This window comes from Siphateles boraxobius, unplaced genomic scaffold, assembly GCF_051911475.1.
Source record: "Siphateles boraxobius isolate OS27281-9 unplaced genomic scaffold, OSU_SipBor_1 16, whole genome shotgun sequence".
Lineage (NCBI taxonomy): Eukaryota > Metazoa > Chordata > Actinopteri > Cypriniformes > Leuciscidae > Siphateles > Siphateles boraxobius.
This window is the reverse complement of record NW_027508766.1, coordinates 16,815,777-16,836,014: the sequence shown is the minus strand read 5'-3', so window position 1 is coordinate 16,836,014 and position 20,238 is coordinate 16,815,777. Positions and strand designations below refer to the sequence as shown.

The window sequence follows — 20,238 nt, the reverse complement described above, 5'->3', positions numbered from 1 at the left end:
AGGTGAGGAAATGGGCTGGTGATGATTTGATATCAGCTGGAGTGGATCAGGTGGCCCAAAATAAATACACAACACTCTCACGCCCACTACACACGTGCATTCATACAACAACATAAACACAAGACGAGAAGGAACCAGAGAATTAGTATACCGTGACAACATTGCTCAAGTCAAGTCAAGTCATCCTCATTTATATAGCGCTTTTAACAATGTAGATTGTTTCAAAGCAGCTTTACAGAGATAAACATATAATTTAAGGTAACAGAGATTGGTTTGGTTTTATAGTGGCTCTTGAAAAATGTTTTTTTCCAGCTAAAGTTAGTTTTGATTGATTCACTTCCGTCTAAATGATCATTTGTTATTAAATTAGGGGCCGCTAAGACGACACCGTTCTCTCTAAACAGACTTTAAACGTGAACCTGTGATAGACGCTGATGGCGTTCACATGCGCATTAAGAATTGATTCTATAGTTATTTGCGTTTGAATATATGTGCAATAATTCCTTACAAACCATGCCTAAACAAATTACTTGTCTATAAATTGATGCAACGCTGCAAACATGTTATAAATAGAAACTCGCTCTGGCCTGTAAATCGTTTTTATTTAGTTTTATGAATAACAATTTATTTGTTTTTAGATGTTTTATTTTTATATATTTCTATTTTGCGGGAGTCCCACAAATCTTTTTATTCTCCCGCAACCTGCACACACACGAGTACCTTACGCCCACAATCGTTGGGTCCTGCGGGAGTGCAGGTCTCTACATCCATCGACTGAACAGGATTTTCTCTACATGTTTACGTGTTGTTGTTGTTGCTCAGCAACAATGTTGTCTGGGGGTTAGGCAAAAGGAAGGAGGGACGGTGCAGTGCTCTGGGTGGTGACTGAAGGCGGTGACTGAGTAGTTCTGACATCACATTTTTACGGAAGTCACAAAAGTCACAAAAGCTTGTGAAAAGGCACAGCTAATTTATGCAGGCTGTGTGCATTTGTCTGTGGATTGACTGTTTTGAAACTTATATGGTAGTAGTTACACAGCCCCTAGACCTCTGTTATCATGAAGAATTCCAGAAAATTTAATTTTTGACAATATGGGACCTTTAAGTCGAACACATCTTAAAGGAGAAGTTCACTTTAAAATGAAAATTACCCCATTATTTACTCACCCTCAAGCCATCCTAGGTGTATATGACTTTCTTCTTTCAGACGAATACAATCAGAGTTGTATTAAAAAATAACCTGGCTCTTCCAAGCTTGATAATGGCAGTGAATTGCAACCAACAGTTTGAAGCTCAAAAAAGTGCATCCATGCATCATAAACAAACTCCATATCGCTCCATGGGGTTAATAAAGGCCTTCTGAAGCAAAGCGACGAGTTTGTGTGAGAAAAATATTCATATTTAACAATTCTGGCTGGAGGGTGAGTAAATCATGGGGTGAACTACTCCTTTAAATCTGCAGTGGTCAGGTGGTACAGTGGTCATGTCGTACAAGTCGTAGCTCTCAGAAAATTGCGGGTTTACATGTTTTAATTACAAGGTTTTTTTACAGTTCAGAATAATTATAACGATATAATCGTTATGGTAATTACAACATGCGAATGCACCTCTATCCACCATGGGGCTCCGTTGCATGAAAATAAAAATACTGAATTATTACATATTTGCATATGTAAATGTAAAAAGTAGTCTTCAAACAAAGACTGTTTGCACATTCTGATTGTTATAGTACTGCAACAGCAGGTGTTAATTCGACCTTTAATTCGAGGAGTTTACTTTAGACTGTTGTGCTTCTTAAGGCCACCATGGTGATGACATTTAGCCTATCGCTCTTTTGGGTGAGTCAATTACTGTCAGTAAATGGAGAAACCTTAACGGTGGCATTTAAGGTCGTTTCTATTGATTAAATTAGAATGTTGAAACTTTAATGTCCTGAATTTGTTTGGTATGTTGGTTAGGCTATAAAACGTGTTTTATAGGATATTTGTAGTGCTTATGAAATATTTACTCCAAGGCAAGTAGGGGGAGAGTGGGCTACAACTTAACAAGTTTGACTTTCTCAGTTTGTGTAAATTCACTTGGGGTTCAGAGTATTTATTTTTTCCCACATTAATTTCCCACATGTCTAGTACAATTGTGTGCTTTTGTTTCATTCATACAGTGTATACTTTTTTCTTGATTTATCCCGAAAGAAATGTGTCAACGTCCCATAGGAGTGGATGTTGTAACATGTGAGGAGCACATTGTAACATGACCATATGACAGATCAAAATGTTATCTGATCAAAGAAATATATAAGACAAACTAAAATATGTTGTCAATAAAATACTATTATTATCTTTTTCATATAGGATATTGCAAATATACTAACAAAATGTTTTACTATCTCTAAATATATTAAAAGTTTATTAGCATCATAAACTTTTACCTATTTCCACAATACAACTTTTAATACATGTTAATATAATTGTACTTTTAGTATATTTTCTAAAAATATACTTGAAGTGAAAATTCAGTTTATTTTTTAAAATTGTAGGTATTTGCACTTTATTAAAAATTATGTATAATTTAACTTTGTGCTGGAAATGGTCATTGTAACAATGCAATGAAAGTATACTTTCAAAATACCTTCTAGTATACAATAGTATTTGTACAAAATAAAGCTACTATTATTTGTTTATTAAAGTACATTTGTTATTGAAGACAAACTGCGCAATTTGCAGTATTTGGAATAAGCCAAAGAGGGAACTGAGCATATACTTTTTGCTCAAATATAATACACTTATGGTCGGCGCGGACATGTAGCGCCATTGTGCTTCGGGCGACCCAAGTTCGAGTTCCGGCTGGTGGAACTTTCCCGATCCCGTCCCCCCTCTCTCTCCCACCTCACTTCCTGTCTAGCTACTGTCCTATCCTAATAAAAGGCAAAAACGCCCAAAATAAATATTTTAAACAATAATAATAATAAAAAAAAAAAAAAATATATATATATATATATATATATATATATATATATATATATATATATATATATATACACACACACACTTATGGTATATTGCCTATATGTTAAGACACTCATAATGAATTTGTAATGTACTTGTAACACAAATAAAGTACACTTTAATATCACTAATCAAGCATGTAATTAGTCCCTACACAGAAATGAAATATACTTAAAGTAGGCCTATGCTAAGTATACTTGAAGTTGTTCCAATTAAGCAGACAAAAGTACACTAAATACACTTAAAGTTATCCTTTAATACTATTTAATTACACCTAAAATATACTTAGTACAAAATTGTTTCAAAATAGCACACTTAGAGTTAACTTATCATTAACACACTTGAAGTAGCCTATACTAAATTAGTCTGGCTGCAAGTATACTTAGCATATTTTTTTCCCCACCAGGGATACCAAGGAGGAGTCTCCATGGCAACCTCACCTCTTTTTAGTATCCTTTAGTGAAACCCTGGCACTTCTGCTGTGAACTGCTCTGTTTCTCACCCGCACTGAGAGCTCATGTCCAACAGTGATAGCAGATCAAGTGCGCGCTCTCCACTCAGCTTCTCACCCTGCGCGCGCGCTGCTCATGTCCCTCTGATTATACGTTTCTTGAATTTCCCACTCCAGTCCGTGTCACATCCGGTACAGCACCACTGCTTGGCCCCGCTTCTCAAATTTCCTGCCCACACCTTCCCTCTCGTATTAACCAAGCCAAGTTTGTCCAGTGATGAAGTAATATTTTCGCCGCTTTCGTGCACATCCCTACATTCGCGATCGGATCGGTGGTCCAGGAAGAAAGAGGACGAGGAGGCGTCGAGGAGCTGAGATGAGATAAATATGCAAAGACGCATCTGTAAACCATTCCAATCTTATTTTCCCATTATTTTGGCGCTGAATTAAAACATAGCCTTTACGCAATTTCAAGAGGAGCATAGAGAGCCGGACAGCTGGACAGAACAGCTCTGCATGTGATATCTTCGGATCAGGTGGCATCGGCAGCAGAAGATGCAGCCTGCAAGCAAGCTCCTGAGTCTCACCCTCCTTGTACTGATGGGCACTGAACTCACCCAAGTAGGTTTATAAACGCCATTTTCAGCGCACATCTCGGGCTAATTAGGCAGATATGCTCAAAATAAGCCGGTTCGGTATTATCATTAGTGCAGAATAATGTATTGGGCAGCAGAGATCGGGATGGACTAATATGATAAACCTCATTTAGAAGAAAATCACAGCGGGGTTTCTCGTATCTAGAGCCTTTGTACCACATGGCTAGAGTGGTTATTTTATAGTAACTTTTATGTAGGATATGTTGTGCATGATAATAAATGTGTTTTCATAGTAATAGTTGACAGTTTTAGTATTTAAAGATAAATGCCTCTTGGAAGCAGTGAAGTCTCTGTGTGTGAATGATCATCAGTATCATTGTATTTTGTATGATTATTCCTATTCAAGATAAAACACTCCAGGGCTTGTACTGTGTATTTTCATTATCCACACTGTGATTTTCTCTGACACTCTACAATCTCACTTTGAAGACAGAAATAGCAAGCAAATTGCTTTCTCCACACTCAGTGATGCTTTCTCTTCAGTAACTGTTTTTTCTTACGCCTTTGACATTTTACACTGTTGGCGAGTTGATGAAATGGAAAAAGCTATACTGAAGGGGCAAGGTCATTTGCTTTTATGAACAGAAAAATAATTTAGATTATTTTCTATAATCTCATAGGCTGTTCTTTGAAAGAAACCAAATGCAAGTTTTGCTTTTCTTCATTTGTTTTTGTCTTTCATGGGGCTTTTTTATTAGTATTATTATTTCACCTTAACACTACAAGCAATCAAGAAGACAGTGATTTATTGTATGATTAATGTAACTGAATCAGCTGAAACTAAGTGCCCTGTGTCATGATTTGTAATCTGCCCCAAATTATAAATCACTGAAGAAGAAAAAAAAAAGCTCCTGTTTCATTTGATAAAAATGCAGGTTTACACAAAATTGACATTGTTTCCAATTATTATATTATGGAATTAGAAGCACTTCATATTACAGCATGTTAAATAAATTCAGAAGTAAAACATTATTTTAGACGATATCTTTAATTAATCTTTAATCAAAATAAGTTGATGCACGTAATTATTTTATAAAATAGCTCCAAACGTTTGTAAATATGGTTGACCTGAACAGGAAGGAAATGACTCATGTGTAAATCAGTGACCTATCAGGTATTCCACGTTTGTGCAGGTGAAAACAAATGTTGCTAGCCAAAATCAAATAGAAAAAGGACAGGAAATGAAGACGATTTAAAGGAAAAGGATGTTCTTACATTAAATATCTTTAAAATGTCTGGCTTTGAGTGCTATTTGTCACCAGTTCATCAGGAACATGGTGTATATGTGTAGCCTAGTACAAACCAAAGATGTTTGTTCAAAAAAATTATAATAATTATCTAGTCAAGTGTATGCTGGGCAAGGGGGCGGTGGGTCTCATTTTGGCTTGTCCAAGATAAAAATTTAAAAAATGAGAATAAACCTGTACTGCCCTCTTTTGGTCAAATAATATCATGACACGATGAGAGACAATTGGTCAGCTATCCTTTTAAAATTCCCCTGTTTAGAAGTGACTCGTAAATGGCACTCATAAAGCACTGTTTTAAAGTGTGCGTATGTGAGTTATCTTTTTAATCTAACATTTGCTGATATTTTAGAGTTTAATTAAATGCTCGGTGAGCATTAACAATATACCTTTATTCTGTCTAGCACATACATAATGTGTGTGTGTGCCTATGTACTGCATAAGGTAGAGAGTCGCGGTACAAGTAATCGTTACTATTACACAAATGAGCCGCAATATTACACGGCGCGCGAATTATTCAATGGAGTCGACAGTAATTTCTTCTCGCTTAAACCAAATTGTATATCTCCACCACACTTGACAGCCCATTTGTGTGTATGTATGTTATGCAATTTTATAACAAAGCAAAATAATAATAATAATAATAATAATAATAATAATAATAATAATAATAGTAATAATAATAATAGGTTAATAATAAAATAACAGTAGCCTACGGATGTTTTGCCGTTTCCGTTCAATCGGAATGCGTTCCAGTCGCGACCTGCCACGAACGCGTCTTCTTTTCAACCATCTATTTAGCACATTCTAAAACGTTTTGGCCTATAGTCATTTATCCAACTTTGATGCATAGGTAGCCTACTGAAACGTTGTTTCATTACACTTTTTTAAATATTTAGTTAATTAGCCTACTTATTAAGACATCACTCTCTGTATCAAAGGGAGGCGCCTATTAAGACTAGGAGCAGAGTGCACTATTTTGTCTATGAACTGTTTTAAGAATAGCTGTCAGTGTGAGTATCGTGATACTAAGGAAAACTTTGTAGCCTACGTGTTTAATGATTTCGTTCGTGCGTCGAGCGTCAGGGGGAGGTTTGTATTATTTATGAATAATATTTCAACACACTGGGTGGGCGGGGGCACGGAACCAATGAGATGAGATCGTCTGCTGAACTGCCGTCGTTCGGTATTCGCGTGCAGAGAGGAGACAGCACAGCACTCTGCTTATAAACCGAGAGAGCTTGCGTAATTATAAAGTTCAGTATAGTATAGGTGCGAGCAGAAACGTCCGAGATGAATTCATTTACACTGAATGCTTTACAAAAGCACATCACCTCTGTGAGTTGCGCAGGTTACCAGCACAGTTCTCTACTGGAATGTGTATAATGAAGGTTACTGGGAAAGAGAACAGTAGAGATGTCGGTGCCTTTGCTGAAAATTGGAGTAGTGCTCAGCACGATGGCAATGATCACCAACTGGATGTCACAAACGTTGCCCACTCTAGTTGGTCTGAATAGCACCAAATTAAGCGTGGCACCTCCGGGTGTGCCGGACCGGAGTACTGGCGTGAGTTTCCTTATTCTCTTTGTTCATGTTCAATTTAGACAATATGAGCTGCAAAAAAACATTTATATTATTTATACGTTACAAATGGTTATGCTATTTGAATAATGCATGTTGTAAAATGGAAAAAATATGTAATTCATAATCATACAGTAGGCTATAAAAATACATTCCAACTCTATTAAAAAGAACTAACAAAAAAGTATTTTTTTTTTACGTTGTAGACTATGCCAATATCATGTTTTATACATGGTGCATAGTATTTTTTTAAGTGCTGTTCATTGGAGTAACATATACCATAATATGAATATGGTAATTATTTAGTACTACAGATTGAAGTATATGGTATTACCCTATGATTACCATTACCATGGTGCAGTAGTACCACCATATACTCTTTATAAGGAGAGTTTCATTGTGCAACTATTTCAGTTTAATGTTGATCCAGATTTTGTGCATTAGTGGAATTATTACTATATATAATATTGTATAATAATATAATTATTGTTTGGAATTTAATCTAAGTCACAGACCTCAATTATCCAATGAGATTGCATGACTTTAACTGTACACTACCTATTCATCTTTTATGTCACTGCACGAATCATGTAGTGTAGAAACAAAAAGTTGGCAAACAGTACAATGACAAAAAAAAGAACAAATTTTTTTGACACAGTTTGAACACAGGAAAGCAAGTTCAGTGTGTGTGTGTGTGTATTTTTTTTAAGACATTAGACATATTTATGGGACGACACTAAGGCGGTGGTGAGATTGGGATTATTGACTTTGAGTGGGTTTGTAGTCTTGGGTAATTGTTATGAGTTACCTATATAAATGCTATGTTGAAATATACTATTTAAAAAAGTTATTTGTGAGCAAGACAAAGATACTATCTTTTCTATATATATTTTTTTTAATATATGCCGTCACTATTTTGATATTATGGTAAGCTCTGTCCTCACACAATAAAAACAATAGATTGTATTTTAATCTGAATTCAGCATTACAATAGGAGCAGATTTACAAAGATGTTCCTTAGATTTAATGAAAAGTGCTTTCTCTCCGCACTGGTTTTGAATATGGATTATTCATTAGATTACTCAGGATTAGGGCAAGACATACGGAAACGCTCACTCTCCCAGATGGCTCTTTTATGTAAAGCCACTGGGTCATAAAATCCCCTTCGAGAAAAGACCATTTCACATCAAAGCACCAATTATGAAAATCCTTAGACAACTGTATTTTGTCAGTATATATTGACCTCTAATGCTCTGCTCTTGATGGACAAGGAGAAACTAAATTAGAGTGTGTGTGTGAGAGAGAGAGAGAGAGAGAGAGAGAGAGAGAGAGAGAGAGAGAGAGAGAGAGAGAGAGAGAGAGAGAGAGAGAGAGAGAGCAGAGACTAGATACTGTTGCTTGGCTCAATAATAAGTTTCCTTAGTCCTGCCACAAATGATCAAATATTATTTTGTAAAGCTATAGCCTACACATTATAAACACTCTTGCTGGAAAACAATTGCATACAGTGTGACACATTACTGATTTGTTTATAATCTCTTTTTGAATAAATCTCATGCTACCAAGATTAACAAGTCGTTCTTACAATCACAAATCTATATCTATATCAAACAGCTAAATAACATTACCTTGTTGACATATTAACTTCAGCAGAATTCACAAAAGCAACATTCCATAAACCAGTCACCAAGTTTAAAGAAACACATGATTGATTAAATGTACGATTATTGCAACGTAAACATTAAGACATAACATAAGAAACATAAGAACTGGCATGACCGTTTCCGTCAACTGGCCAGGAAACTCTTTCAGTCTGACCCTTGTGTAAGTGTTCAGGCAATCAACCTTCCTTTTTTTTTTTTAAGAAAAGCGCATTACAAATACAATTTATTATTATTGTTATTATTATATTCCCAAAGACTGCAGTCACTGACCTTTTTTCCTCTTTGTTTTGCCCCTTGCCCAGGTGCTGCCTGCTAACCCTGAGGAGTCGTGGCAGGTGTACAGCTCAGCGCAAGACAGTGAGGGCAGGTGTGTGTGCACTGTTGTGGCTCCTCAGCAGACCATGTGTTCACGGGACGCCAGGACCAAACAACTGAGACAGCTCCTGGAAAAAGTAACCTTTGAAAATAATTCACACACACATAATCCACACAACGCCCTACAGAATAAGTAGCTCACTTTCATAGATCTTTTCAGCAGGGTTGTCACCCAGCACATGGCTTATTACTCGTCTCTTATGTTCTCTTTCAGGTCCAGAACATGACTCAATCCATCCAGAGTCTTGACCAGAGGACCCAGAAAGATCTGGAGTATGTGCAAAGAATGGAGGTGCAGTTGAAAGGCCTGGAATCTAAGTTCAAACAGGTGGAGGAAAGCCACAAGCAGAATATCGCAAAGCAATACAAGGTGTGTACAAAAATATGAACTCATCCAAATTTTCTTCATTGTGGTTATTCCATTAGTAAATGTCATATTTAATTCGTAACTGCAAACAATGTTTCCCATTTACAAAAAGGTTAACTCGCTTATTTAATTCTGCTCCCAACACTGGACTTTAACATTACATTAACTAATCAATCTTGATCAATCTAGAAAACAACTGAGCATATTCATATCCTGTATATCTGCATGCCAAGTGAGCTCAGAATATTTGTTATGAATGATTTCTCCTCCTGAGTGGATGACACAGGCATTTTCCCCACAAGTGAATTACAAAATATGATTCATTTGCCATCTTAGGTATTGTTAGCTGCCTGACATCAATTGCATCTGCATGCTAATGAGGCCGTTGCTATTTTTCGAAATGAAGGCGCAGTGATTTGTTGCGCATTGCAATTTGTAGTGTGTATCAAGCTCCCAAAGTGGCATAGATTTTATAGATCTGTCTAGCACAGTCTTTTAGCTCCTTCGGCATCATCTGGCCATTTAAACGAAAATAGTGCATTGAACATTTTGTTTTTGTTAAACTGAATATTATGGTCAGGCAGGTCATATAAGGCCAGTGTTGGCAGCACCTCTTGTTCATTTACCAAGTAAGAAAACTACTCAAAACATTTTAAGGCTTGACCTTTAAACATTTATTACATGAAAGCATCAAATATTTGGATGCAATCACTGGAAAAGGTCATCGAATACACCGTTATGATCTTTATACCAGGGCCTACATAGCGCTGTTCAGTCTCAGAAGTTCAGGTATACACCGAGCATATATACAAACATGGCATTTCAGCTGAAGTATGAAAACATAAAGAATGAATTTGATAAATGGAATCAAAGGACATGAGAAATGCATTTTCTTTGTTTGGATGAAGATTATGTTGCACTTTATGATCCCAGTACAATAAATATAAACATCCTTTCAAAAGTTTCTTTCTTTCTTTCTTCCTTTCTTTCTTAAAAAGAGATTAATTCAATTTTATGAATGCATTTATAAAGAATGCATTGATTTTATTTACAGTATTAAATTTCCAATATTACAAAAGATTTTGTTTTTCATATAAACGCTTTTCTCTTGAACTTTCTATTCATCAAAAAATCGTGAACAAAAACGTATCACAGTTTTCTCAACAAAATTAAGCAGCACGACTGATTTTAACACTGATAATAATAAGAAATGTTTCTTGAGGAGCAAATCAGCATATTAGAATGATTTCCGAAGAATCATGTAACACTGAAGTCTGGAGTTATGATGCTGAAAATTCAGCTTTGTCATCACATGAATAAACTATAAATATATATATTTTTTTAATTATAATATTTCATAATGTGACTGTTTTACTATATTATTTTTTCTTCTAAGAGACTTTTTTCAAAAATATTTAACTGACAATTGACTTTTTGAATGGTCGTTTCTGTATATATCTTAATCTATGTCCTCATTGATGTGCATAAACTTGGGCATAAACCGTCATGATTATTTGCACATCTGCAAATAATTTCAAGCATGCATTTGTCTGTTAGTTCATCCTATTCCATTATTTTTCATATTAAATGTGTTGCATTATGTCTGTAGTTACAGCTGTATCTGTGAAAATGTGTGTATTAGAAAGGTTAAGCGAGTTAGCTATTCAACAAAATTTGATTTTCTTGCTTGCAGGGCTAACTTTATGAATTAAATCAAAGCTGCAGAGACTGAAGAACAAGTTCAATCCCATTGTAATCCTCAGCTGGTCAACTGATTGCATCATTCAGTTTATTTTAAATACAAAGCACCTTTGAATTCTGTTTGCGCTCTTTTTGTGCATGCCACTATTGCAGCCTTCCTTGAGTAGATTTTCTTATGTTATGACATCTTCTCCATGTCTTTTCCTAATTCAGATTTGTTTATGCACATTTGGATATTTTGAAACAAGAGAAACTATTGTTGTATGTGAAGCATGTAACCTTCGAAACCTTGCATTTTAAACGCTGGAAAATAAAGAGAGTTTTTTCAAATTTTTGCTGGTGTACTGAGAACTTGTTTTATGCCATGTTGAACTCTACATCTGTTTTGCTGGGCACACTCAGAAATCGTGATAGAGTAGGCAGAGAGGACAAGTGCAGGGCAAGACAGGTGTTTGGACGCAATCGTTGCACGCATGCCTACTGAACCAAGCCTATTTTAACCTTTCAGGCCATAAAAGCGAAAATGGAGGAACTTAGGCCAATGATACCAGTGTTGGAGGAATACAAGGCCGATGCAAAATTGGTAATGCAGTTTAAAGAGGAGGTCAAGAATCTGACATCAGTGCTAAATGAACTGCAGGAGGAGATCGGGGCCTTTGACTACGAGGAGCTTCACAACAGGGTGTCTAATCTTGAGGAGAGGCTTCGTGCATGCATGCAAAAATTAGGTAGGATGAGTTTGAGCACAAACACAAACCTTTATATTTCATTGCATTATATTATATACGACTGTGCACAAGAAGAACAATTTGTTGTTATAACACACACACACACTTTAGCATGCATGTAAATAAGATTTCTCTATTTAAATTTTTTTTTACGATTTGAACAGCCCAGAAAAAGCAGCTGGAAAAACTATATATTGGTGTTGCTTTTATACAGTTATTAAAAAAGTTAAAACGGCATGAATAAAGGCACACCAAGTTCTCAGTATATATAGCTAATAATATAGCCTTAATATGTTTTTTAAATGCAAATTCAAGATACTTCCCTTCAGATACAATGGTCCTAACTCAGTGAATGATGATTGAGCAAAACACAGTACTTTACTGTGCTGCTTGGAGGCATTAGCATGCTGAATCTAAACAACACAACATGTGCACCAGTGCTTCCTTCATCCCTGTCACTTTCCCTGTTTGAAATGCTGTATCTCAGCATAGCTAATCTGATACAGATAGTAGCAGCAGAATCAAGATGTTGCCTTATTCTAAAATGAGGAATGGATCTCATATGGATGTTAGACACAGACGTGACTAATGAGAAGCTGCTGTGCTGTTCTCTCTAACAAAATGCCGTTGGGTCCACCTGAGCCTTGGTATGAATTCATAGTGACTTTACAGGTAAATTAAATAACATTATCAAATTCATTATGACAGGACACAGTCTTGGACATGTCTCTGATTTATAGACAAATCCTCAGTTGAATGAACATCAAATGATTTTATCCAAAAGCAAAATGTACATTTTTCACAGAAATCTTAATAACTCTTCATCCATTGGAATATAGGTCAAAAGTAACAATAGAGAATTGCTCTTCTTTTTGGAGCATTTATTTTAGATTCAGACGAATAACAGATTTATTACTCATGCATAATGCAAATGCAGCCTTACTTTGATTGATTAAAGGAGGACAGCATGCTGGGTTTGGTGCTTAACAATAAATACCAAAGAAAAGTAGAGTTTTCCACTGAGCCAAAAGCTACATGCAGTGATAAAGAGAGCCATCTTAATATGATCATGGGATTCTATTGAAAGATTGCTATTCCCAGTACAGTAATCTCCTGGCTGCATGCATTTCTAATGCTGCATTACGCAAGGGAGTTAAATCTTTGGATGAGAAAAAAACCCCACTGATAATTTGTTCACCAGTACAGTATAAATGAGATGGCCTTAATTGTAGTCAATAGTGTTTTGAGAGAAGCAAGCCTGAACCAGCTATTTTGTGATTGTTTACCATAAAATGTCAAGCATTTTTAACAGTGTCCTGTGATATGATGTTATAATTAATCAAAAACTTTTTTGAAACCATTTCCAATTATTCTATAATTATAATACCTGTAATAGGTCATATTAATTAAAAAGCTTTATTATATTATATTATATTATATTATATTATATTATATTATATTATATTATATTATATTATATTATATTATATTATATTTTGAAATAAGTATCTTATGCTCACTAAGGCTGCATTTATTTAATCAAAAGTATGGTAAAACATATATTGTGAAATATTATTACAATTTAAAATAACTGTTTTCTATTTTAATCAATTTTCCTGTAATTTTATTATTATGTTGTATTTACATACATATGTAAAATTTTATTAAAATATTGATTGAAAAAAGTCAACAACCATTTACAATTCCATTAAGGTGCATATGTTGTTTTAAAGTCGACGCAAAGAGTTATTTATACATTACTAGTAATGGGTTTCTGCTAAGCTTCTCTAACTGATTATGTATCCAATGGCATTCCATTATGCATAGCATAGTAGATTTAGCAGAAGACACATTTAATGCCATGGCATTATGTAAATATCTGGGAAAATGACACAAACATGTTATCTATGCAGAGCAGCAGTCACACATTAGCGATGTAGGGCTGTGAACTCTGTGATGCTTGCTGTATATTTCAACATAATTGCATCAACAGTCAGCAATCATGAGCACTAAAGATCCCAGCCTTCAATCCACAGTATATTCAGTTGTACCACTGCTTTGCAATCCTAGAAAAGGTACTTTTTCTATGTATCTCCTAAATACACTAACATAAATTCAACTAACATTTGGCCATCGGGTCTGGTGGAAAGACTGACCGCCTGTGCTGAGACAATTAGTCAGGTTGGTACTTACTGAATATTGTGTGTCATACAATATCTTTGAATTCAGGTTTTGGAACAGAGAATTGGGTGAATAAATCACAACTCATTCAATCCCAAAAGGATTATGGAATTGCACAGGTCAATATTAGCAGATTATGAGTAATCGTATAGAGGTCAGTCTGTTCAAGGGCTTTGCAGTGAATTTAATGTAGGGTAAATCAGTATTATTTGATTGCAGTAATTGTATGCCAAAGCTTGTATTTTTTTTAAATATATAATATAGCCCGCTGATGTGTTATCTGAAAGAAGAGAACGATATAAAATAAATAAGAGATAATGGACTGTCGGCTGGTCATGATCGCAAAATAAACCCAGACGTAAAGCAGAAGGGTTTTATATCATCGTGAAAGGGTTTATTTTGTGACAATGACTGGCTGACTCACTGAACAAATAAATACATGAACATGAAATATTGAGGGTGTTTTTTTATGTAAGAAGAAAGAGAGCACAAAGGGAAACAAGAGACTTGAAAACTGTCAGACATACAGTTTAATGTCATTATATTTCAGTGATTGACCAATCAGAATCAAGTATTCTGGAGAGCCAAGTAATGACACCAGAAAGCCAGGTCAGTGACATTTAAAACAGTTCTTTCACAAGAACTGGCTCCAGTGAGGTTTTATATAAAGCATCAAAAAGATCACATTTCAGTGTCAAGAACAGAATATTGTAAAAAAAAAATATCATGGGGAAACAGAGGAGTATCTATAAATGTACATTTCGTTTAAAAGTAGTTTCTATTCCCCATAGAACTGCCACAACAAAACAACCAGAGAAAGGGGTACAGCATCAATTCTCTGATAAAGTGACAGAAAAAGAGGTCCAGAAAGAAGTATATAAATGAGAGAAGAACACGCTTCCTTGTGAGGACTCTTACAATACTGCAGACGTCTACAGAAGTTATGCTCCAGTGCGTCTGTCTGACACTGTGTCAAAACAGAGAGTATGAGAGGTTCACTGATGCCTGCAAACTTCTGCGTGAGTGCCTAACACACGGCAGAATATGACAGGAACTCCAACGCCTCCCCCATCCACCACAAGCCCATTTACCAGTGCAGAACATTGAAGTTTAACAGCATTTCGCTCCCTCAAAAGAAAGCAAAGGGGCAACATGTTAAAGGAAATAGAAGAGTTCACCAAGAATGAAAATTCTTTCATAGTTTACTCACCCTCAGGTCATTACAGCTCTATATATATTTTTTTTCTAAGAGATCTTAGACTGGATGTTGATGTTGCTCTTTTCTACGCAATGAAAGCAAAATTTGTGAAATTGTGTGTAATGGTGACAAAGGCTGTCAAGCTTCAGAAATTACAAAAAGCACCATAAAAGTAGCATCACAGTAGTTCCAACTCATGCACTATATTCCAAGTCATAATATGCACATATTCAAATGTGGCACATCACATTATGTAACACATGAGAACCAATGACGTTTGGTGTCACTGACGTCAAACCTGGTGTGATACATCCCGACGCACAATAGAATATTATCAGTGAATAACTTATAATTTCCCCTGATGGTGATATGGTCGAGTTCATCAAATATTTACTGTCTTAACTGCACACATTTTTGATTTGATATTGTTGGAGCTTGACAGCCTTTTGTCACCATTCACTTTCATTGCATGGAAAAGAGCAGCTTAAAAACTCATCCAAATATTTCCTTTTGTGTTCTACTGAAGAAACAAAATGTAGGTAACACTTTATTTTACAGTGTACTTCTTACACGTTACATGTAGTTACTATAGTAATTACTATAAATACATGCAACTAACCCTAAAACACACCCTAATCCTAAACCCTAACCCTATATTAAGTACATGAAGTTAATTATTATTACTCAGTACTTAAATGCATAGTTACACTTTAACAAAATTACATACAGGTTTGGAACTACATGAGGGCGAGTAAATTATAAAAACTTATGAAAATAAATTATCTTTTTTTACTGTCATCACCAGCTTGTGGGAAGCTGACAGGAATAAGTGATGCTATAACCATGAAGACATCTGGATCAAGATATGGATCCTGGATGACGGATCCGCTTGCCCCTGACGGTGATACGAGGGTGAGTTCATCAAATCTTTACTGTCTTAACTCAATTCCTTTGGATTTTTGTCTAGTAGAAAATATCCTTGATCTCTTCACACCCCTCATTTTAATCACAACTGGCTTTTTTTTTTTTGTGTGTGCACGTTTTTTTCTTGGCTAAAATGAAATGTATTTGACTTCATCTTATCAGCACTCTTTTTATCCCTGCAGTAAATTTTCTTGCAAACATGCCAAGAGTGTGGTTTATTAATTTACCAGCACACATTAAGATGCAAATGATAGGTGTAAATCTTGCAACACTCATTAGTGTGGCAGCAAAGTCATTCCCAGTAAGAGCTGAATGATGTCTGTTAATTCCTGTGTCAGTGTTTCCCACACATAAGCGTTGGTATATTGCTGTTGGTTTCATATCTTTATTTTCACACATACTTTAGTAGTCTGTGCTAAAAACAAAAATCTTGTAAGACTATTTTAGTTCCCTGCCTTTGCAAGCTTTCTGTCTTTCTCCAATTTCTTGAACAAATCTAACACATCCATCTTGGTTAGATGTCAGTAGCAAGTAAGTTGCTTGACAACTAATCCATGATCCCATCATATATTAATGTAACAACTTCAAAGAGGATGGCTGAAGGTGAAGCTGTGGAGTTTTTAGCCCCTTTGAGATGGATCGATCCAGTAGAAAAGCCCAGAAACAGAAAGGCATCTGGCCTGCAGATCTGTCTGAGCCTTAAATGATTGATGAAGGGTCAGAGAGTTGCCCTTGAGTGAAGCCTCTGATAGCCGTAGAGTGCAGCTTTCATATATTTAAGGGTCAGACCATTTTAAAATGTGCTTGTTTTAAGGATTGGGTTTTAGGAAATAGGTTCACTGCAGGGATAAGCTAATATAGGCAAGTAAAAAAAACAGACAGACCAACAGAAGGACTCTGGTTACATTCTGACCTTGACTGTGAAGGGATCAATGACATAAGATTGTCCACAATAAAGAAAAGGGAAAAAATCAAGCCGACAAGCCAAATGAATGTCATGGGGTGTAAACATCAAATAAAAAGTAATAACATATTTTCCTTAAACCTTGAATACACGTGAGTGTACACATTTAATCAATATTTTAAAATACATATAATTATACTTAAATTAAAAGCTTTTTAACAAATAGAATGAATTATTAATTTATAAATAATTAATAATTCATATTTATTAATTCATTAATGTCATTATTTGTTATACCACAATACATTTTACAACCTGAACTCACTTTGCCTTGTCACAGAAAGGTCATATTTTCAGATAATTTAAGAGGCTTATTGATCTTAACACAGTCATGAGGGTCTGCACGGGTCCTCTCTATGATATCATTTAAGTTTTTTTTTTTTTTTTTTTTTTTAAGTATGTTGATGCATGTTGGTCTCTCCATATGACTTGGCTATTTGATTGACAGAAGTTTTCAAATATTAAAACCAGTGAAGCCATTTAATAAAAAATAAAAAAAATTGCTACTAATAATAGTAAAAGACTATACCAAAGTGCTTAATAAGGTGTTCTTCAAGTATTTCATTCTTTTAATGAGACTTTCCAGGATCTTTTATATCATGACAGTTGTCTCACCCTGACATTTTTTACCCAGAAAATGTTCAAATATTAAAAACCTGCTTACTATAGCATGAGTAACTGTATGCATTTGTAATGCATTTTTGAATTAATTAATAGTTAGGACACTGATGCTCACTCATTTTTCCTCCACCAGGTGTGGTACATGGACGGCTACCACAACAATCGCTTTGTCCGGGAATACAAGTCCATGGCCGACTTCATGTATTCGGACAACTTCACCTCACATCGACTTCCTCACCCCTGGTCGGGCACAGGACAGGTGGTCTACAACGGCTCCATCTACTTCAATAAGTTCCAAAGCAACACCATCATCAAATTCGACTTTAAGACAGCCACCATCAGCAAGTCTGGTCAGCTGGATTACGCCGGCTTCAACAACCGCTACCACTATTCCTGGGGGGGTCACTCCGACATTGACCTAATGGTGGACGAAGGTGGGCTTTGGGCCGTGTATGCCACCAATCAAAATGCTGGAAACATTATCATCAGCAAGCTCAACCCATCAACCCTGCAGATCATCAAAAGCTACACCACCAACCACCCAAAGAGGAGCGCAGGCGAGGCTTTCATGATCTGCGGGACGCTTTATGTCACCAATGGATACTCGGGAGGGACAAAGGTCTACTATGCTTTCCATACCAACTCCTCTACTTATGAGTATATCGACATCCCATTACAGAACAAGTATTCCCATATCTCCATGCTGGATTATAACCCTAGAGACAGAGCTCTTTATGCATGGAACAATGGACACCAGGTACTGTATAATGTCACCTTGTTCCACCTCATTCGCTCTGAGGAACTCTAAAGTGGCATTCTCCATCCGTCCAAGCTATACAGTAGCACTGAGGGAATTTATTACTGAAAAATAGAGTAATGCCTGATGATTGTTCAATAAAAGAAGGCGTATCAAAAGTAATAGTTAATGGCAACATAATGAACAGCTGCCAAAAAGTATCTTTTTTTAAGCTCTCTTTAGATAATTGTGTTTGAAATTTCACTGCTAAAAAAAGAAAAGATTTTATCAATTAGTATTTTATCTTATTGTACATTTAAAAATGTTGAAAAATGATTAAGCAAAATTACGTACGATAATAAGCTTTTTTCTAGTATTAAAGGGGCATTTGGCAACTATTTCAACTTAACATTGTTGTGAAATATACGCCTCACAGGTGTAGGGGGAGCTCGTTGAGAAAACATGCGACAACAAAAGTGAAAATCAGCAAAGAAATAGCTAGAGTGGCCGAATGCCCCTTTAAGCATAAATTTAACAAAATTCGGTTAGATTTATTCTTAAAACAAAAATAACACACACACATATATATATATATATATATATATATATATATATATATATATATATATATATATATATATATACATACAGTATTACTTGTACAGCTTATGAACATGATTCAATTACATAGTAGAGGGCAGAGAAGCTTGATGAGAGAAAGATGTCATTAAGTTACCCAGTTATGTCCATTGTATTGAGAGCAATCAAAACTATTTAACATCAACTAAAGAACCGAAGGCACTGACTGTTGGAGGCAATCTGTTAAAGAACTGCAGTGTGTTGTTGTGACTGTATGTACTTTCTGATCTTCGCAAACTTTTGCATGAGCATTTTTTAGCACTACAATTCACAAGATTGTATGTTTTTTTTTTTTTTATCTTTCTTTTTTTGCAGTAATATGAACCTTGAATGTGAAAAAGAGATTAGATTAGTAATGGGGTTGCTAAGCTTTCTGCCCTGTTTCATTTTTGCTGTATATTTTGTTATGGGTTATCTTTTTTTTCTAAATTTGTGTTTATAAAGTGACTTTTAATTAGTAGGATGGATTGTAAGAAAAAGAAGCCAATAGTATATATATATATATATATATATATATATATATATATATATATATAGTTGTCCACAAAAAAGTGTCAAAAGACAATGTGAAAAAAATGTATTTACAAGGTATTATTATTCTATGATTGTATTTCAAGACAGATTCATGTGTCAGCTATCTTAGTTAGAAGAAATAGATGGCGTCATCTAAAACTGTTATGCTTGCGTCTGTGTTGTACTTGCAATGTGATTCATATCAATAAAGCCAGTCTTTATTTTACACTTCTTGCCTGAAGCAAATGAAATCTTGAGCCAGATATGTGTAGATCAAATGACAGTCTCCAAAATAAAGTTCTATACATAAAGAAAACAATATTCTCTTTTGTGTGTGGAGAAAAAGATTTCTGCAGATAATGACCTGACTTCAGCTTCCGAATCCTTCTGAAGCCAAGGGAAATGTCAAATGGGACTGAATAGTCTAAAGAAAAATAAAATCAGTCTAAAGGTGGATATCATTACCAGCCTATATTTTTTCTCCATGGTAACGGGGGCAGAAAGTGATGACCTCATCTGTTTGGCTGCAGTGAAAAGGCTGATCCGGAAGCCTTGGGATATGCACTAAAGACAGAGCAACTCATTAGCCCTCAGCTCTTCTCTAAAGGCAGTGTCAAATTGAATTGTCTGGTCTGTCTGAGCTCAGCAAATGCACATTTAATTCAAGCCACCATGACACTGGCAAACCAC

The 20,238-nt window shown here is 35.4% G+C and overlaps 1 protein-coding gene across 2 annotated transcripts; it reads left to right on the top strand.

Moving 5' to 3' along the window:
* Nucleotides 1–3,626: 3,626 nt before the first annotated feature.
* Nucleotides 3,627–19,774, top strand: olfm1a (olfactomedin 1a). Of its 2 annotated transcripts, none has more exons than XM_077231813.1 (6): nt 3,627–4,077; nt 8,904–9,053; nt 9,191–9,346; nt 11,553–11,772; nt 15,957–16,063; nt 17,794–19,774. In XM_077231813.1, exons 1-6 carry the CDS (start codon nt 4,012–4,014, stop codon nt 18,466–18,468), a joined length of 1,374 nt encoding a protein of 457 aa, XP_077087928.1. In that variant the 5' UTR covers nt 3,627–4,011; the 3' UTR covers nt 18,469–19,774. The 2 variants fall into 2 exon arrangements, with proteins under 2 accessions (XP_077087928.1, XP_077087927.1); XM_077231812.1 differs by lacking the exon at nt 3,627–4,077 and adding an exon at nt 6,624–6,922 and having other exon boundaries at nt 17,794–18,677.
* Nucleotides 19,775–20,238: the final 464 nt, after the last annotated feature.